Genomic DNA, 20485 nt, shown 5'->3' with positions numbered 1-20485 from the left:
CATGGCAGCGAAAATCTTTGACATTTTTCACATTTTTTAAAAGAAGCCCTATCATACGCCCCTACAAAAAGCTCCAGAGGCCGTGTCGTCCTGTGTCAGATCCCCACAAAGTCCCCGCGAGATTCGGAATGAACTAAAAAAAAAAACAGACCGCAAGAATAACGATTTTTTTGGACAAGATGACGGTTGAAAACGTTGCTGTTTTCCTCCGTAGTTTGCTCAGCCGGCGGGAGTTGTTGGAGATTTCACTGGAGCATTTTCGGACCACCTCGAAGAAGAAAACACGGTGGAGAGACTTGTTGCTTCAACGCGTTTTAGCGGTGCTTTTTTAATCGCCATCGAAGTTTTGTGTAAGTACATTTTTTAATGTTTGTTAACGTTACTTCTCTCAGCGTGTGTGCTCCATGTTGTTAATTTCACGTTACTGTTACTGTAAAAGAAACCGAGTGAACCGGAGGGAAAGGCTTGTGTGGTGGATTAAAGCTCCTCTGTGTCTCTCCCTGAGTACCCGAAAACTACTAAGGAAAAAACAATGCAGTACCGTGTATTTTTCCTAGGTTTTGCGTTACGTTGGCTGTTTAAAATAATATTAAAGTGGCTTGCTTGAGCTAGCTAAACCCTTTGGATATCGATTAAGAAGGAAATTAGCATAAATTGAGGTTTATGCAGTTTTTGGGGGTTTACTTTGGGAAATACCTGCTCAGCTAAAACCGATCTCCCCTCCAACTGTATGCCAGCTGTGTGTGTGTGTGTGTGTGTGTGTGTTTGTGTGTGTGTGTGTGTGTGTCAGTCACAAAGTTGTAAGCTATAATGATTTCATCCCCATATCTTTTTGTGGACTCTGGGAAATTACACAAGCTATTATGCAAAGAGAGGGATCCGAATGAGGCCAAAAGCTTTCATTAGCAACAGTAAAGTTGGCTTTAAGAGTGGGTGTACACCCTGTTGCACAAAACATTGAAGGATCTCCTCTTTGTGCCAGACTTTGGTTAGTCTGCATTTGTTTTTACCCTTGACACTTTTCTGTGTATTTGCTGCTTTAAATGGCCAGATTTGGTTTGCTTTGAGCAAACAGCCCAGTCAGGTCATCAGGCCACCGTTGTTTACACAGCTCAGATATGCTGTTGTGATTCCATCAAGGTGTCAATATTCTTCATTAATTTAGCTAAGAATTATGTAACAATTTCATTCAATCTCCTGTGAGCTCTCCAATAGTTTTTTAGTATCGCAATCAACTGTCTAGTCACACATCTTGTGGCTTAAAGTTGCCATCGCTTCTAAAAAAACTAAAAAACTAAACTAGATTGTTAAAGTTGCTGTTTTGTATTATAGTAAGCTTAACGGAGGAAGTGACACAACTGAACAATGGGAAAAAGAAAAAAGACCTGCACAAGCTTGAACAACAAAATCAATTTTTCATCCCTACTTCATCACTACTACTACTACTACTACTACTACTACTACTACTACTACTCTTTGGTAGTAATACGTTAACATTACTACAGGTTTTTGTGTGCAGCACCTACAGCCTCCCACATGTTGTTGTTTTTAATGTTAAAGAAGCTGGTTATGGCCAGATTCCTTTTCTTACAGTTCAGGGTTGTTAATCATTTTATGTAACTTGTTACGAGACAAAAATACGTTGAAAAGACCCGATTTCTTCTTCTTTTTTAAATTTAATTAAAATGAAAGGGCTTATCATTTTCAGGAAACAGTCTGAATGTAGTCAGGCGTAACCCCGGACATGTCACGTTGTAAATCTGCTTGCTTGGAGGAAAAAAAATTAGGGGTAGAAATAGATGCTTTGTTTTTAGATTATGCAACCAGTGGACCTGTTGGACTGAAGCCTGCATAACATTTGTGAATAGGATGTTGTCTTTGTTTAACTGAATTAGGCTTTACCTCTAAAACTAGGAGCTACTAAACTTCCCCTGCTTTTTGATGGAGGAGCATAGTGCAGCACATTAAGCACTGCCTGTAGTTTGTTAAAGAGACTACAACAAACATATGTTCACAGCTAGGATGACACTGAGCCTTTGTCTTTCTGCATATAATTGCTTAAAAAAAATTAACAGCCCTTTACACTGACTTGTAAAATTAAAGTTGATTATTATTTAAATCATGATCTATGGTTATGAGCTGCAAAAGGGATATTTAAGCAAATGCTGATAGTGGATATATTGCTTTATTGGCTACACAGGCAATGTGTGACTTTAATACATTGTTCAGATTTTGCTGCTTTGTTGAGGTTTAGTGTTGGGCAAGTTACTTTTACAAAGTAATTTAGTTACAGTTACTAGTTACTTATTCCAAAAAGTAACTAAATTAGATACTCAGTTACAAATTATAAAAGTAATCAGTTACTTCAGAAAGTAAGTGATGCGTTACTTTCATGTGCATTTTTAAATGCTCAAATGTGACTCCACCTCCACCCCTCTTTAATGGAACATAAAATACACGTGCATGTTCAATTATATATGATGAATCTGAATATTATAATGAAATGGACACTTAATACAATACATTATTAACAGAAACTGTACACAAATCTAAACTCTAGCTCTAGAATCACAGTTCCTATGTTTTTTGACCACAGTGGGAAATCTTAAGCAGGAAAAGTTACCCCTCTCCTAGATTTCATAATGCCATACCTGTCTCTCGTTGACTGACTCGCATGTGTTGTTTGTTGTGTGTACGACTATGCGTGCTTATGAACACCCGCCCATATCTACCTCTGGTAGGCTTACCATAAAATTGTCAGCATTTATGCGCTTGTCTCGTGCACTGTCCACTAACCAAGGAAGAAAAAAAGTCTTTGCCCCTCGCCTCAGAGATCAAGTTGGTCTGATGATAAAAACAGCTTCAATTATAGTAACGCGCCACATTTTCCGGCAGGAACGGTAACGTTGTTACTAAGATGAGAAGGGTAATCAATTAGATTACTCGTTACTGGAAAAAGTAACGCCGTTATTTTATAACGCTGCTTTTCCCATCACTGTAGAGGTCTCGGGAATAAAACTACAGAAACTATAGTCCATAGTCTGTATGTAGTCTGTTATGAAGTGTGGACAGTAATGTGCTTTTGTGAAGCACACAGTGGGCTGTGTTACTTCTTGGAGTCAAGTGACTCGCTTCTTTACTTTGGTTGTCCATACTGTTCAAGGGTTGTCGACTTTTAGAAAACCATATTTTTGGCCAGACTCCTCACCTATACATTTTTATGGAGGCCTGTTTAAATTATAGCTCTTACCAGGTTTATCCGATGACAAATAAGTTTTTGCATACAGTAATGACATTTGGAGAGTATGGTGTAGATAATGAAGACCGCTATCTGTTTGGAACACCACGCCCGCACTGACAACAACAACAAAACACTACTAATTCTATCAGTGGAACTAAAATCTCAGAATGCCACTAAATAAAACAGTTCCTTTAGCCACTAAAATTACAGTCATTAGCTCACATTTAGGATAACCACAAATGGTTCCTGACTGTTTTTAATTTAAGCACATTAAGAGATGCACTCTGTGTGTGAGGATTATAACCTTCTGCTGGAGAGAAGCACCTGTGTAGTCCATGCTCCGTGCAACAGGTGCTTTAGCGCACTCACGTATTTATTTTCTTACGGTGGCATCTCCTTTCAATTCCACTAAAATTAGTTTGAAATTTACTATTTTAAATCTTACTCGAGTTCTGAGTCAAACAGAGGTATAGGCTACATTTGAATATATGTTTTATACAAAAGTCTTTAAATCAAAATGGTGACAAATTTCATTTCAGGTATTTGCTTTCAGGTTAATTAAATTTTAACACACTGTAATGTTGAATAGCATTTTTTTTCTGCACGAGAATGCAGCGTTTGTGTGAACAGATGAGGCTTCATTTCTCTGTCTTGGTATTTGGTTTGTGGGTTGCACCTTTGTTAACACTGAAGTTAGTTGTTATATGTGTTACTGTCAACAGTTAAAAGTTTTGGTAGTTCCCAGTTTTGACATTGTTTCTGTACAGTACTCTAGACCATACATACATGAACATGATATTGATGTTAGAAATAAAGGCTGCACTTGACTGAAAATACAAACGTGCGTGAAACAAGGCATGGTTTCTACTTGTAGTACAGGGCCTGTGAAATTCCTCATTGGAATGTGAACACATTATGTGTACCACATTTTAATTGAAATAATAATACATAATATACTTTTTTTGCAATGAAAATGCCGGGCTGGGAAAATATCTGTGATCTGTAATTGAACCCGGACACAGAGTCATTATTTGTTTAATCAGATGTGATGTGTGCCATGGGTAGAATCACGTCAAAACATCAGTGTTCTCCGCGGTCCAGGCACGCTTTAAAAAGAGGACACTCCTGCAGGCTTCCAGACTGTGTGTGTGCCCTGAGGTAAACCCTGGTCTAGAAAGGGAATTTTAGAGTATACGCTGCTGCTCAGCAGTTTGAGCAAGGCCCACTGAGGCCAGCGGAGAGTGCCACCAAAAAGGAAAAGCTGGCTCAAAGCCACTGACGTCATCTTAGTAAATCTGCTTCAGTACTGCAGCCATAAAATGACTGCCAGCTACCGAATGCACTTTGGCCCTGTCAGCCACCTCAGTAAGTGCAACACAGTTTTTTTTCCTCCTTGTGCATACTTATAGAAGACGGGCTGTGTTTAAGTCTACTCCCATTTTGCTCCAGTTGTAACAGACTTTGCCAAATCCTTCAAAAGAAACAAGTCATGTTTGAGCCTTTCTAGTTCTCCACAAGCGTTAGCATTTCACTGACTGCCATTCACTTTGACAGTGACTATCTTTACATCTGAAGTATTTAAAAACTTTAGTTATCCATTGTTTATTTCTAAAGAAACACAACAATAAATAAAAGGCTCCATTACCTTTTACCTCACAATATGGCTCTGTAGCAGACGTTTTTGTAAAAATAGGCTAACGGTTGTGTCATAACCAAGCGACTTGCTGTTGCCTAGTGGAGAAATGCCCGTATTGTCAGGAGAAGCACACAGACAGTTCCGACTTACATTAACTGTTTAGGTTTAATTACTAATATTAACTAGCATGTTAGTCAGCATTAATTAGCCTGTGCCTATGTTATCACCTAACTTATACCTACGATCTCCGTCTCTGCAAGATTTGGAATGATTGAGATTTCTCTTGGCACAGCTACCAGAAGACTTACAACGTTCAGACGGGTTGCTCATGTGACTTCTACGTTTTAAAGCTCAGTTGGAGGCTGCGCAGTAACGCTCAGAACTCACATGAAAAGTGCTTCTAATATCCTTCACTGGTCTCCGTCCAGAACAACGGGATCTGTTGGTCCATTTCTTTAGCTGTCTATTGTTTTATATGAAGACCAAATGATTGAGCTGCTCTGACTCTTTGAAGGCTTACCACTTTAATTACAGCCATAATAATTTTTACCATATGGTGGTCTCCTTCATTTTTGGAAAAAAGACATTTGGACAGCGTACTCTCTTAACCGCTCATAATCGATGTGTAGTTCCCTCAGAAGTTATTAAGTCGCTAGGACATGTATTTTTTTTCTTTCTATTCCTAAATTGGAATGAAAAGACTAATACACGAGCTGCCTCATGATCACACAGATGAAAAGCAATATGTACTCCATGAATCATTAGATGAGTCAGTTTCTGTAACCACTATAAACATTTTGAGTTCTTAACCACAATGCAGCAAGAAATCTCGGCTTTAACAACTTCCTTTCTCAGTGCAGGCCACAGGAGCGGTAGTGGTGTTCAGCTCTCCACTAGTGAAAGGAAGCCCATAGGACAAAGGCATACAGTCACTTCATTTACTGAAACTGTGTATAATTTGTGGCTTGTATTCAAATGTGGCTTATTCAGTTTCCCTGGCACCGTATTCCGTTGCTTGTAATACTTTTCCACAAGACCTTTCATCAATGGTTGCTGTATTGTTATCATGGCTGACACAGATCAGGCAGGCTCTCTCTCTGCCCTAAAGGTGCCCTGGATTCAGTGGAGGCACAGATAGACTGGAGGGTAAACTCTCAACATTAATATGCAGGCTGTACACAGTAAATTAGTTTGGAATCTAAGCCAGGACACAGCAACGGAGAGCTATGTCCAAACTTTTTTGCTCTCTGTTTAATAGACCCAAATAGTAGATATTTCCAGCAAGGAGTCTTGTTGATTTATAATTACATCATCAACAAAGATTAGCTGTGCTGTCAACAAACAATACATCCTTCAATATTATCTTTAGTTTTTTTACAGCGTTTTTTATCAAATGAAAAGATAAGTTGCAGATATTCTTTATTTTTGTTATTGTCACCAAAAAGCGTCAAGAAAACAAAACCAAAGGTGCGTCAGTCCATATTGATTTCCTGTCTGTGGCCCTCAGTCCATTTGTTTCTACTAAAGACATAAAGCTTCAGGTCACAAATATATATTACATTTTTTTTAGGCTAAATAGTTTTCTAAAACCCCATGGCACTGTAATTTTTAGGAAGCATTCCCTAAACAGGTGCACACAGAGCATTTGGGGACTATTTTCAGCTGCCGATTAATACACATGTGGTTCTCTTGTTAATATTTAAATCAGCAGAATGGTGTATGTGAGATTTACAGTGCCCATGTTTATAATGATAAAGGTCATAAATGTCACCCGGTGCAATGGCGAGGCACATTTATGTTTTTAATAGTTTTTGTACAACAATAGAGCTTTATGGCACAGAGGGATACGTTTTATTAAGCTTAGCTACACGGAACATGATTAGTTAATTGTTGGTTTTGGTATTTTCATGGGTTTCGTTGACGATAAAAAAATCCAGAAAATTTCCAAATGCATTCTTTAAACACTGTGAATGCTATCTTTATGATATAGTTTCAAGCTTCCACATGTTCAGATGTTTTGATTGTTTTTCAGAAGCTTTGTAATCTAGCCTGGAAATGACGAGCTGAAACAATGATGAAACAGCGTAATTTTAATAAATAACGTTTAGATTAGATAGGTAGTTTTTATTGAACTTTTACACATTTTGTGTGACATGGGTTAGTATCGTTTTTTTATTTGTGTAAGTGACGGTGTTTAATTTGTTTGTCAAGACTTGGGAGAACAATTTTCAGAAGCCAAAAGTCCTTATTGTCCTGTGTGATGAATACATTTCTGGGAGATTCAATTTCCGTTTAGTTTTTTATTTTGTCTTTAAAGTCCTATAAGAATTTATACATTCATGTGAAAACCCTGTGGCATACATTTCCTGATAGCCCAGGTTGTCTTGAAATTCTTTTTGGTCTATAACTTGTTAGTGCATTACAGGGTTGAGGTTATACAAGTGTTATTACACAAGGAAACCAGGCGATTGAAAAATTAAAAAAAAAAAAAAAAAAAGGCTTAATAACTACCTGCTTAGTGTCTTAACCTTGGATCCTTATTTCTCAATATTCACAGAGTGCCCAAAATTAATTTAGCTTTAGTTTGGCTTATGCTTTTTGTGATCATGTCACTACCCTAGTGTAGTGTGGTGTGTATGAATAGTGAATAGGGTGGCTTTAGTACCACTAGGTCACATGTTTTGATCAGTTCTTACATAGCTGACGTTGTCTTCTTTCAATGATAAACAGTTGACATAGAAAATGGCCAAGTATTTTCAAACTGTACATGGCCAGAAAGGTGCAGACAATTAAATTGAATTTTCTTAACATCTTTGTGACTTGTAAGATAGGTCAGATTTGGGATTTTTGTCCTATGAACAATACATTCCTTTACCTGTTGGTTATCATATCAACATTACTGATGATGATATATCAAAGATATTTGTGTGCTAATATATTCCTAATGCATCCATTAAGGCATCCCTAAAATAAAGTCACAGTATACATAATTGGTAAATTGTATAAAAACACAGCACCTCTCAGGAGGCTGTTTTATGACAAATGAATCCAGTGTGACATGCAGGAGTTGCCAATAGAAAAAAAGAGAGAGAGGCAAAGAGGAATGTCGAGAGACAGGGAGGAAAGAAGTATGTAAGGGGGTAAATAATGGCTAGAGAGGAAGAAGAAGAATATGAAGAAGAAAAGAGATGACAGTCCGTGTAAATTGTCAGAGCCAAATGCAAATTGTGGCCTTCATGTTCGTCATCACTGTTGTTTCTTCATGCCCATCCGCACGCGTCCTGAATGAGCCAGCGGCCAGCTCTCGTCCTGCTCTGCTCTTATAACTGTCAGGAGATCCTTTATCTGACGGACCTTTATTTACAGCTTTAATTTCCTGAGCTTTATGTGTTCCGCTCGCAATCCACACCACGGTGACATGGGTGTATTCTGTCTGGAATGCACTGCAAATCTTTGATAGGAAAATGACTTCTGAGCTTTCATTAAATTTTGTGGTTGAACGGTGAATTGTGTTTACAGATCTATTTATATATATTTTAGTATTACTGGAAGGACAGGGATGTATCCTCAGAAGGAGAAATGCTTGTGTCTTAGATTTAAAGTCCATTTTGCCTTTGTTGGTCAGATTGGAGGGCCTTTAGCCGACTTATCTGATGTTGTCCAGGTCGTGTTGTTGCTACCTTTTTCTCAGTCTGAGTCAGGTAAAGAGGGCTGCTTTGACAGAACCTGTAAATCAATCCTATTCTCTAGCAAACAAAGATTGATCCCACAGTGGCCTGATGGTTGCTGGGCGGTGGGATCCAGGCTTCAGATTTGAGTGGAATGATATCAGACAGATTCAAGGCATCTCAGCCTGCAGGTTCAAAGAGGCATGAAATAAACACTAGGCCATAGCCAATATCAGAGGCATGGTAGCCTTTCCATCGGACCTGCGGAAATTGGTATTGAAAACCTTGTTTATTCATTCATCTGTACTCCAAACATGTAGATTTATTCATGAAACCTAATAGAAAGTACAATACAGAATCAGTGTTTTTGACCTGACATTCTTGTGTAGTTTGGTGTTTGGGAAATGGGACATATTTTTGACATGACTGCGATAATTAAAAATGGCCCTGCCATTTACCACATTTTCTTTTCTGAAATTCAGTTGGTTAAGTGTGTGCTCCAATATGTATATTCTTTAAATCAAAGACGAGGGCTCAAACCTGTTCAGTTGATTTTTATTTATTGCAAGCCTGATTTACTGCAAGCATGAACCTAACCTTGTGTGGTAAAGCTTTGTAAATAGTATGGTATTTCCATTGATTTTTGATTAATTTTAATGTTTGCCATTTGAAAAAAATCTCAAGGTCTTTAAAATACCTGCCGTCAAAGACGTTATTCCATGAACTGAGGTAATTAATTAGTTTTAATAACTTGAAAGTCAATGGAATTTTCTCAATACAAATGTTCATAGTTGGTTGTGTTGCTTAAAATGGAATATTTTTGACATTGCTGTTATAATAATGAAAAGGCCAGGATATGTCTTTACAACTATCTGAAAATGTTGAATTTTGAAATCACATGGTAATTATAGTTTTACACACTGTGGCCTTAACTACTGTGGGCCATTATGGGGTGCACAAAAGTCATTCACAGAATCATTATTGCTCCCTCTGAGATAACGACACAAAAGAACTCCACATGGAAAATTACATTTGAGACCTCATCTGCTATTTCATTACCTTGCTCTGTCTGATGGGTGAAATGGGTTCTCTTAATTTAAGGAGCTGGATTCCAGCTTGGTGAGTGGTTTATGTAATCTCACAGTAAGTGTAATTTCCCATAATGCCATGTCACAGCTACTACTCTGCTTAGCTACCACACTTACTTATTGCATTGCAGGCCATCTCCACCCCGCATCTCACAAATAAGACCATTTCTATGGTGAACACCCTGCAAAGACAGAAGTATGCAATTATCTGTAAGCCACAAGTGTTTCTATGGGTGACATTCATACCTTCTTTTAAAGGACATAATTAGTCCACAGATTCTACAGCACTAAGAGACCGTCTTCATTGACAACTCTGCCACGTTACCCACATGTTGCATACAGTTAAAGCATCCATTTGATGTCACAGGATGCTCAAAAAATCTATTTGGGATTGGCATTAATATTATCCTGTATTATTTCAATGTTCGTATGACGACAACAAACCCTATCTTCATTTGACATGAGAAGGTATAGATAATTCGACAGATAAATATTTGTTCTGTTTGCTGATACTGGTATGTAATAGGAAAAGTATAAGTGAGTAAGTAAGTATGAGTAAACACTCAATATTTTATGTGCACTATTTTATCTAAAAACGTATACCCCACATCCTCTTCCTCCTTCATTGCAAACACTTATTCATTATTCCACTATATTCCACACTGATCATAATTTGACATTTTATAGACAACTTTGTAGTTTTGCCAGTACAGCATATATGAACAAGAGTTGAATGAATGAGAAAGGGTAGAATTATAGTTCCACAGGTCATCCAAACAATAAATGTCTTAGACCCACTAACACTAAATAGGAACTGATAATGCAGTACAAATATACTAAGTCAATTGCCAATTGATAATAAAGGAATAGCATAATGTTGATGCGTAGCTTTACATAACCTTTTGTAGGATTGTATGACTACCTAACAACTAGAACTCATTATCTTGCTCAAATCTTTAAATAATATAAATTGACAAGTAATGCTTGAATCCTTCAATAAATTATTTATGGCAGCTAAATTGTTGCATAAGTGTGAATTCATATTTTCTTCATGTTAATATAAATGATAAGTTTGCACAAACATGTTATTTGTTGCAACCAATCTAAAGTTTAATTAAGTTAATTTCAGTGCATACTATGTTAGCATTTGGAATTTTTTGAGTTTTTTTCCAAATACTCAAACACCAACTCACTATCTCCAGAAACCTTTAACACAGCCACTGTTAACCTAGTGTGCCAAACTGAATGTACATTCTTGAATAAAACGTTTGCGATTGTATTTCAGAAATCTTATAAAATGTCAGTAAATCTTTCTAGATGGAAATGTGCATGAATCCAATGGCCAGACTTCTGGATGACCTGAAGGAAAGAGTAGATGTAAGGTTACATGTGACACACAGCTGGGTAGTTCTTGGCCAAAATCTAAAAGTAATTGTTTTAGAACCTCTGTGTGGCTTTTATTATTTAACTTGTGTGTGGAACTTCATATTAATCTCGAAAGCCTCAATCCCCTAGGATTTTAAGGCCCTGACACACCATGCAGATGCCAATGAACTAGCGGTGACTGTGAAGTTGCCTCATGTCGCCGGACGCTGGCTTTGTCCTGGCCAAAATAATTGCACTTGAATACACCGCAAAAACTAACAGTGCGTTCCATTTGTACTCGGAAGTCAGAATTTCAGTGTTCCAATTTGGAAACTTCAAATGGAATCCTGCAGTACCCCGAGCTAAATCCAAGCCAGATGCTGCATGTGTCCACAGCAGTGAGTAACATAAAGTTTTTTAGCACAATTTTCTTATTTGTGTGTGCTGGTACGATAGCTTGCTTGCTTGCTAAGGGCCTCAGTTGTTTAGCATTAACTACGGTGTGGGAGAGAGAGGTTTAACGTTACGGTTTTTATGTCCGTTCAGTCTGGCTTTCAATACGTAGCAGTGGTGTGACAATTTCATTCTTTTATTTCTTTATAAACTTTTCTGATTTTACTGTTTTCTATGTTCACTCTTTCTATTGTATGTTGTGATTTTACTCATTTTGTTAAATGTGCTGTATGCGTGACACTGCATCAACAAATCACTTCAGGCTCAGAGGCTATCGTTAACGTTAGTAGTAGCATGCTGCTTGTGGTGTTGTGGCTTTCCGTGGAATTAACTGTGAAATACAATGTAGAAATGCAGTGGCCACACTGCTCAGAAAGCGTCCCAGACGTCAGAAATCAAAGTATGGTTGTTCACCCTCTGTATGAATGAACAAGAATTAACTTTGGATAGCCTTAGTGTAATATGATTCAACAGGAGTTAGTAGGAGAAATGTGAACAGTGTTTAGACTAATAATAACATGTTTCTTTCTGTATGGATTTTAGTATTGTTTAAAGGTTAAGTTAAATCATGTAACATTTTGGCTCCGGGTAATGGTAATCAGGTATATATTCTTTTGAACCCTCAAATTTATTTGACAAACCAACCAGATATAATTTACAAAGCACATCATAGGCTACACTTTATCTGTATCTGTATAATCTTCTAGTCTGGTTTGTTTATTATGTCATAATTTATTTTTTTATAAATTATTTATATAATTATTATTAGTTAGGTAGTCACTTTCTCAACAAAGTTCATAAACCCTTGTTTGACTTGTTTACTGAACCCAGCCATCATACGCTACACTGTCACATCCTGCGCCACCCACCTCAACAAGTAAATTCTCAACCTGTTGGAAAGACTGAGGCGATGCACAAATCTAACAGTCTTTGCTTTGAAGAGATTTTGGTAGAGGCTGAGTTGAAAAATCCAATGTTGTTGGGTTTATTTTGTTATATTTGCTGGTTGACGTGTTTAGTTTCACCTCAAACACTCTGATCACATGTTAGAGAAAAGCCCTCTGGAGACACAATGTTTATGGGATAATTTTTGTAGAAGAGAATTATTAATGTTTATCGGTAGCAGTGGGAATTGATACATGCTCAGTGATCTAGCTGATTTGACATTCTTGACCTTTTTCTTCCCTCTCTGAATGCTCTGGTCGGATTTTAGTTTTGGCAAAATGAGATTATTGATATAACATAGCCGTTATGGCCATGGCCCTTATTGATAGGGTAGTAGTAGTAGTTGAGGTTTAATAATGAATTTCATATACCTTAATAATAAAAAATGTATATTTACTTGGATATAAGTATACATATATATAAGCTGTCATATTTGTTTTTTCCTTGGGTTGTTTTAATAAAGGTATGGGAATGAGTTTGTGCTAAAGAATGTTGTAGTAGACTGGACATTAGAAAGCTTTGTTGAAACCTATTGGAAGCAACTCTAGAGAAAAGATATTTGTGCAAAGTCATGGGATTTTTAACATTACTTTAGCTTTTTACAAATGTCAGTAAATCAATGTTTGGACTTAATGTGTACAAAAAACAAATACTTTCTTTAGAACCCCATCTTGCTGTGAAAATGTAAGATGGAAGTGATTACTAGCACAGTTCCTCACTTGGTTGGGATGAGAGGAGCACATCTAGAAAGAGTCCCATCCTGTTAGTGGTCGAAATAGGAATTTTTCCCCCTCCCTCCGTTTGTGAGTTAGTTCTGCTGTGTCAGCAGTCGGCACACAAAAACGGGTTTCAGTAAAAGCTTTTTCCACTCTGTGGGAGTTTTCCCCCCCAACAGCTTGCTCCCATCCCCCCTTTCCCCCTCATGAACTGACATGCTGGAAGAAACATATGCCACTATTCCCACTTCCTGACAGCTTGTGCTGCTTGAATGGGATCTTGCTCAGGGAGGAAGCAAAAAAGAGAGAACCCTCAGTGAATTGTTAGTAAAGGAAGTAAAACATAAAAACATTTTGGATCGTGAATCAAGGCGGTGGCAATTCACAAACTGAGAGAAAGTCCAATCTGTTTTTGTGTTTCTCTTGAACTATAGACTGTAGATTAAAAGTCATTCTAACGTCTATTCGACATGTTACTAGACTCAGAAACATTTGACAAAGCTCACTGCCCAATATACAATCATGTACTTATTGTGTTTATCTGAAAAAAATGGATGTGATGAATAAAATAACACTTCAGGTTACACAGAGTTAGTGAAGCAGGAGCAGTTACGGACTAGACAGCTGATTTGGAGAATGAGAAACCCATCTGAAATGAGCCTCGTGTATACAGCCTGTCCGAGAATTTCCTCTTGAGTGTACTCACGGATGTCTTATCCACTTGTTGCTCTGCATATTCACTCTTGGATCTGGTCAGAACTTGCCTTTCAGACAATGCCTGCCTTCATTGTATTCCTCTAAGTTTACATATGTGTTCAGTTGCTGTGCCTCAGAGAAAGCTTTTTCAAGCATTTAGTCCCCTGCATGCATTATTTATTTACCCACAATTAAGACAGGTTTGTCTTACATGGTTTGAGTTTACCAGTTTGTTTACGGTTTTCTTTTTCCTTGCAGGGACACATTCAAGATGCTAGTCTGCTCTTCAGTATTTGCTAGAAAAGCTGACAAAAACAAAAACTGATGAGCTCCCAGAGAAAAATTGGATTCCCATTTTTGATAGCACTTATTCTGCAGTTTAAGGATAATTCCAGTCAACATGTAGCTCTGTTGTTTGGCCTTACTGAAACAGTAAAATCCAATTGAATTTCATGAATATCGACACAGTTTGTAAGTTTGATCTCATCGGAGGTTCCCCTAATCGGTGAACACAATGAACGCACCGTCTGTGTTATTTTTTCGACAGTGATAGCTGCACACTGTTGCACATCCCGGTGTTGGAATCCCCTACAGTGAAATAAAATCACATTTTACACCATTTATCTGTCAGCATTTTAACCATGTTAAAGCCAGCTGCAAGTTAACATTGGCTAACAGGAGGCTAACGTTACCCGCTGCCAAGTGTAACGTTAGTGTTAACTAGCGTGACATGCAGCAATGTTCTTTTACCTCATACATCTGTTTTGGAGTGCCAGAGAAAAGCGCAGATATTTACTGTAAGTGGCACCAAAATGAGTCAGCAAAATCCACGTTTCTGATAGGCATGCGCAATTTGGGGAAAAATCCAAACCATGATTTATTTCAATATAGTTTTTCATTTTTCATTAGTTTTTATGTTGTTCTTGACTTTTTGTGTTCAAATTCAGTTTAGTTTTAATACATTTTTTTAATCGGGTTCGCTAGTTTAGTTTTTCATTTTTCGAAAATGCTTAGTTTTGGTTTTTATTAGTTTTAGTCTTTTTTGTAATATGGGTATATTTGTCGGGGGATTTGAAAATGTCAGAAAACGTATTGTGTAATAATAACAAAACATCAAACAATTTTAGAAATATGTATGCCGCAGTAAGTGCAGAATGTGTTTGACGTGTTCAGGAGAAAAACCTAAATAGCCAACAAACTAAAGAAGACAGACATCAAGAGGTGTTTTGAACTTTGGGTTGAGTAAAGCTGCGACCTTTTTGCAGTCAATTGACTCACACAGTTGTGTAGACATCCCAGTATTAATCCACATATTAACCCATGTTCCCTCCCGCTTTTGGTGTTGTTGCCTATTTACTAACCAGCTATTGGGGCGCCGGTGAAAGCCCGCCTGTAGTGTTCTCTGTCCAGCTGTCTCCGTTATGCTGCTGACGGACTACGTTGTTTGTTGTGTTCAATTGTACATGGAATGTCGGAATTTATGGGTTCTTAGTCAGAAACCATACACAACACTGGAAATGTCACGGTCGGATATGTTATTTGCTCTATGAAAAGACATGGACAAAGACGAGAACTAAATTTACTCAATAATTTTAGCCAAACCAAACATAGATTTTTTTTGGCACCTTTTAGCAAATTGCGCATCACCACAAGCTTGTAAACATAAAGGCCTCATTGTAGAGGGAGAGCATTGCCGCGATTGGGAGCGCTTTAACCTATTTTACACAGTCTATGTTTATAACTCACATAAGAAAGTAGTAGCGTTTGTGATGCATTCGACTCGTAAATTTTGTTTTAAGTCAAATTTATTTGAAAATTAAATTGTGAACAGGGTGAATCGATTACTCGTTCAGGCCTAGTTTCTGGGTTTCAGTACCCAACCCTTGCAATAAACGCTGGTGGGAACTTTATTTGCCAAATAAATAATTAATTGAGATGAAAGTTCATTTCATGGTTGCAACCTGCCATAAAATGAAAAATAGGTTTTAGGTAATTTCTGCCACGTATTTCCACTTTCTTTGCAGCACAGAAACACCTTAAATATCTCAAATATATTCAATATACCAATCTGACCATAAAACAGCATGTGAAGTCAATATGCAATTATTTGCTTTAAAGCTGTGAAAACACTTTCACCTGCTTCGTTCGCATGAATGTTTCAGGTAATTCGTTTGCCAAGTGGATGGAAACATAGCTTGTGAAATAGATCTATAGATATGCTACTCTCCGTGACCGCTTGTTGTCATTCGCGACCACACAGGCACTGATGTCACTCACTTAACACACCTGCCATTCTCGCTGTAACTTACACTACTCTCATAACGGGGGTTTCCATTAACCGCCAAATGGCTGTGATACGTTGTTTCTTCAGTGCGCTAAGAAATAAACCCATATCGTCACATGGGACATGCCTAGCATTGATGAAGATGTAGTATGTAATCGTCACTTCCCATAAGATGTGAGATAGTTTGCTCTTTTATGTTACTTTACATGCAATGCATTCTGCTCAAGATGCTGTCACTGCATCTTGATGCAGTCCTCAGTTTATTAGCTACAGATTCACCAACTAGCTTGTTGGTCTTGCCAATAGCCGCTGGTGAGATGAGACTTTCTCCAGCTGCGTGAGCAGCTTGGTAAGATGCACAAAGGGGCCGGTTCTTGGATTGAACCACAGTCTGTAAATTGTAGTTTTCTTGTGATGCCTGTAGGTTTCCAGCCTTTTTTTCTAAGAAAAACTCTTATGGTTTCACTGTCTGGCTTGAGTGTCTGGTTTCTATATGGCTATATATATGGCTGACTGGTGACGTAAAGAAATATTTTTCTTCACAATCGCAGAGTTGCACACATTTACACCTGGAAGCTGCCAACTACAACCACAGTGTCACCGGTTGTGGGGAGTATCAAATGCTGCTCTTTTATTTCCCCACCCAGATTTATCACTCTAGGAATTCATTTTAGGTTGACAATGTTGATGGAGTACTTGTTACAGCTTGTTAAAATATATAAAGCTAAGAGCAACTGCACAGGTGCTGTTGAGTGTTAATTTCATTTGGTCCTTCTGAAAAAATATATTTCAGATTGTATATTACATAAAGTTATTATAGTTAAGCATTTTTCAGTAGTTTTTTTAACTTTTTGTTTTTAAATTCAGTTTAGTTTTAATTCTTTTTTTAAGCGGGTTTGCTAATTTAGTTTAGTTTTTGAAAATGCTTAATGCCTTAGTTTTTAGTAGTTTTAGTGTTTTAGTCTTTTTATTGTAAAAAGGATTGTTTGTCAGGGGCAAGATTAAAAAAGGTCAGAAACATTGTGTACTAATAACTCAACAAAAACATCATATAATTTTAGAAATATGTATTGACATTGTATTCAACAATAACACCAATACATAAAATGCACATGTGTAAGGGCCAGGAAAAGACTTAACAGTCAATGGACTAAAGAGGACAGACATCTCTCCTTCATGCTGTCGGCCCTGTACCCATACATCCATGCCCTGTACCGGGGTTAGCTTCTGTTTCGGGGAAGGGGGCTTTGCATTCTCCTTTATCTTGTTAAGGTAGGCTAGTTAAGCCTCCTTGTGCGCGCTTCTCAAATGTACTTTAGATTCGTGGGATTTTTCCTGTTAAAAAATTGTCAACATATTTTACCACTTTCCACTGCAAGGCACTTGCTCCTATCTCACGCATTCATAATCAAAAAGGACTCTGCTGCTTTCCTCCGACTTTTGGTACTGCTATAATGTTCAACTCGACACGGAATGTCGGAATTTCTGGGTTCCCAGTCGGAAACTATGTATGTCTATGGCATAGACTGTATGAAACAGGTCTATGGTTGGAAATGTCAACTCTGAAAGATGTGTTATTTGAATTATGAAAGACATTGACAAAGACAAAAAAAGGACATTTACTATATATTTTATTTTAGTTAGTTTTGCAAACAGAGATCGTTTTTTGTTGTTGTAATGCCTTGTTTTTAGTTTTCAGTTAACATCAATGTTTTTTCCCACCTAGTATTAGTTTTTTGTTTGTTTTTGTTAACGGTTATAACCTTGGTGTTTAATGGACTCACCTCATCCATCAGCCATGGAGTGGATTTCTCATCATTATCCGAAGCATTTCTCTTATAATAAGTTTTAAACGTTACCATTTACTCTGTTTCCTGTCACTTAATTAAAAGAAATTGCCACATGTCCATGATAGATAATTGATAAAACCCATGACATCTATTGTAAATCATGTCAACAGCATTCTAGGTCATGTCCAAGCTTGTGTGTCTGCTTCTGCTCCATATGGTGGTCTTAACTAAGTGTGTTCTCTGGTTTGTTTTGGAAGCAGATTTCTGTTGTTGAAAGTAAACGTTTGTTATTTTTGTTTTTTGGGGGAATTTTAGGTCTCTCCCTAGTCTGCTCCAGGCTTCAGCTTGGAGAGCCCAACCGCCACGATTGATCCCAGCAGCTGGAGCGGCAGCGAGAGCCCTGCCGAGGACATGGAAAGGATGAGCGACTCGGCAGACAAGCCCATGGACAATGATGCTGAGGGGGTGTGGAGCCCTGATATTGAACAGAGCTTCCAAGAGGCCCTGGCCATCTATCCTCCTTGTGGACGCAGGAAGATCATTCTCTCTGATGAGGGAAAGATGTATGGTGAGTACAGATAGTGTGAGTTTTACCCAGGCGTTATCTGTGTAGTTGGTGAAAACTGAGGGAGCTTAAAGGAATAGTTGGAGATTTTGGGGAAAACAATTATTTGATTTCTTGCTGAGGGCTAGATGAGAAGATTGATAACAGTCATGTTAGCTGGTTAGCTTAGCTTGGCATAAAGGCTGGAAGCAGATGGAAACAGCTAGCCTAGCTTTGATCAAACTAAATCTGCCTATTGGCACCTCTAAAGCGCACTAATTGACATGTTTTATCTCATTTGTTTAATCCATACAAAAATATAAAAATAGACATAAAACGTTAAATGACAAGTTGTTGTTTTACAGGTAGTTGTGTGTGGGAATTTTTTTTTACTACTGGGTGTAGTTTCATATTTAACAGTAAAACATGAGAATGGTAACGTTCTTGCCATTTCAATTGTAGCAAAAAAGTGAATGAGCGTATGCTCTCAACTATTTTACATTTTAAAGTTGAAAAGCAGAAATACATGGCTGTGGTCAGATGTGATGGTGACCATACAGACACTATTTTGGTTGACAGAAGTGCAAGTTTATAAGTAACACAGCATGAACTTTTAGTCAGTAGCAGATGGCACTGCAGCTGCCACCAGCTGTGCCCCCTTTCCTCCCTCCATTTCCCCCATTCCTGGCTGGGTGATGTCATGGAAAGAGGGAATATTTTCTCTCTGTGGTGTTGGACCGTCTCACAGCCAGTCAGTCAGTGTCAAGTGACAGCAGAAAGCCCCTCAGAGCATTCGCTTGCAGCTGTCATGTGACCTGCTCTGGCCAAACAAAATGTAAATTCTAGGAGTTGCAGTGAAACCTCTCAGCTGCCACTACAAAGATGTGGGCTTAGACAACACGACCCTCCCCACTTTCTCTTCCTCCAATTCCCTCGTCCCCACACAGAGCGAGGCTGCCAGAGAAGCTGTCCCTTTGCTGTGGATTAAAAAGCATGACAGATAGTCATAAATGAGCAGTGCTAAGTGCAGGCTTCGCTGTTACTCAGTGGACATCCTCAATAAGATGCAAATATACAGGTTTCTGGTCAACTTGGACATTAATATTGTTAAATATTCTTTTGGAAAAAAAAGTTTTGGACCAAGTAGAAACTTAAATGTAAGTTTTTAGGTGATCTCTTTAAAATCGTACACTCAAATTAGATAAATTAGAATCATTGTAACTGTCATTTGTTTAAAGTAAACTAAGGCAAAAGACATCCCACTGAAATCTACCATTTACAAACTGAAACATTCAAAGATTGTTGCTTCAAAAAGATTCAAAACCCCAATAAAAAACAAAATAAATAACAAAATAACCCTAACCCCAAACTCCGAAGAAATGTTTAGTTTATATGGTGTTGAATCTAACTTAAAATCTGCTGAAGAGACAACTGTAGTGTTGATTAGATTGTGGTCCTGCCAGATGTGCTCAGTATCTGGTTACGCATTGTCTCACTAGTAGGAGAATCACTAATCTGTCTTTCGTAGCATTTCTGATGAAACTGTTTGACGAGAGTAACATTATGTTTGTACATGTGTACAAACTGAAAAGACACAGTCAGGGAAATCTGAGTCATGGTTTCATGTTGCAAAATGATGACAATACTGCTGAAAGGGTTCAGCTGTGTTTTTTTTTAGATAAAAGACAGAAAAGTTTGTTTGTTGTGCTTGTTGCAGAAGACAGATTGGTATCAGTCTAATGTATGGGTGCTTTTTATGGGGACATGGCTTGTTATTCAGCCCTCCAACTGTTGCTGCCTCCCAGTGCCACTCCCATCATGCTATGAACTGTGACAATCTCCTAAAGCTAGGAAGGCGTTAAAAGTGCCATGGGTCTTTAGAGCACAATATAAAATTAGAGCAGGAACAATAAAATGCATGGTGTTATGGTCTTTAGAACTATCATCATCTGCATCAGGACAATCTGTGCTGAGTACTGATTACTAGAAATGTTTTGTAGCCATTATCCATCAATTACAGACAATAAAGCCTAAACTGAAGGGAGTGGCCAGCTGAATG

The 20485-nt window shown here is 37.9% G+C and overlaps 1 protein-coding gene across 9 annotated transcripts in view; it reads left to right on the top strand.

The window, feature by feature from the left end:
* The window catches only part of tead1b (TEA domain family member 1b), a 58142-nt gene that overhangs the window by 510 nt on the left and 37147 nt on the right, over nucleotides 1-20485 (top strand). For 8 of the 9 annotated variants that reach the window (XM_034868883.1, XM_034868875.1, XM_034868868.1 and 5 more), the window contains exons 2-3: nucleotides 215-350; nucleotides 18198-18450. In XM_034868883.1, coding sequence (XP_034724774.1) covers nucleotides 18294-18450 — 157 coding nt within the window. In that variant the 5' untranslated portion in view covers nucleotides 215-350; nucleotides 18198-18293. The remainder of the gene's footprint in view (nucleotides 1-214; nucleotides 351-18197; nucleotides 18451-20485) is intronic. The other variant, XM_034868860.1, reaches the window with a different exon arrangement.

This window comes from Etheostoma cragini, chromosome 1 (genome assembly GCF_013103735.1).
Source record: "Etheostoma cragini isolate CJK2018 chromosome 1, CSU_Ecrag_1.0, whole genome shotgun sequence".
NCBI lineage: Eukaryota > Metazoa > Chordata > Actinopteri > Perciformes > Percidae > Etheostoma > Etheostoma cragini.
The sequence above is the reverse complement of the archived record's forward strand: the minus strand, read 5'-3'. Positions and strand labels throughout refer to the sequence as shown.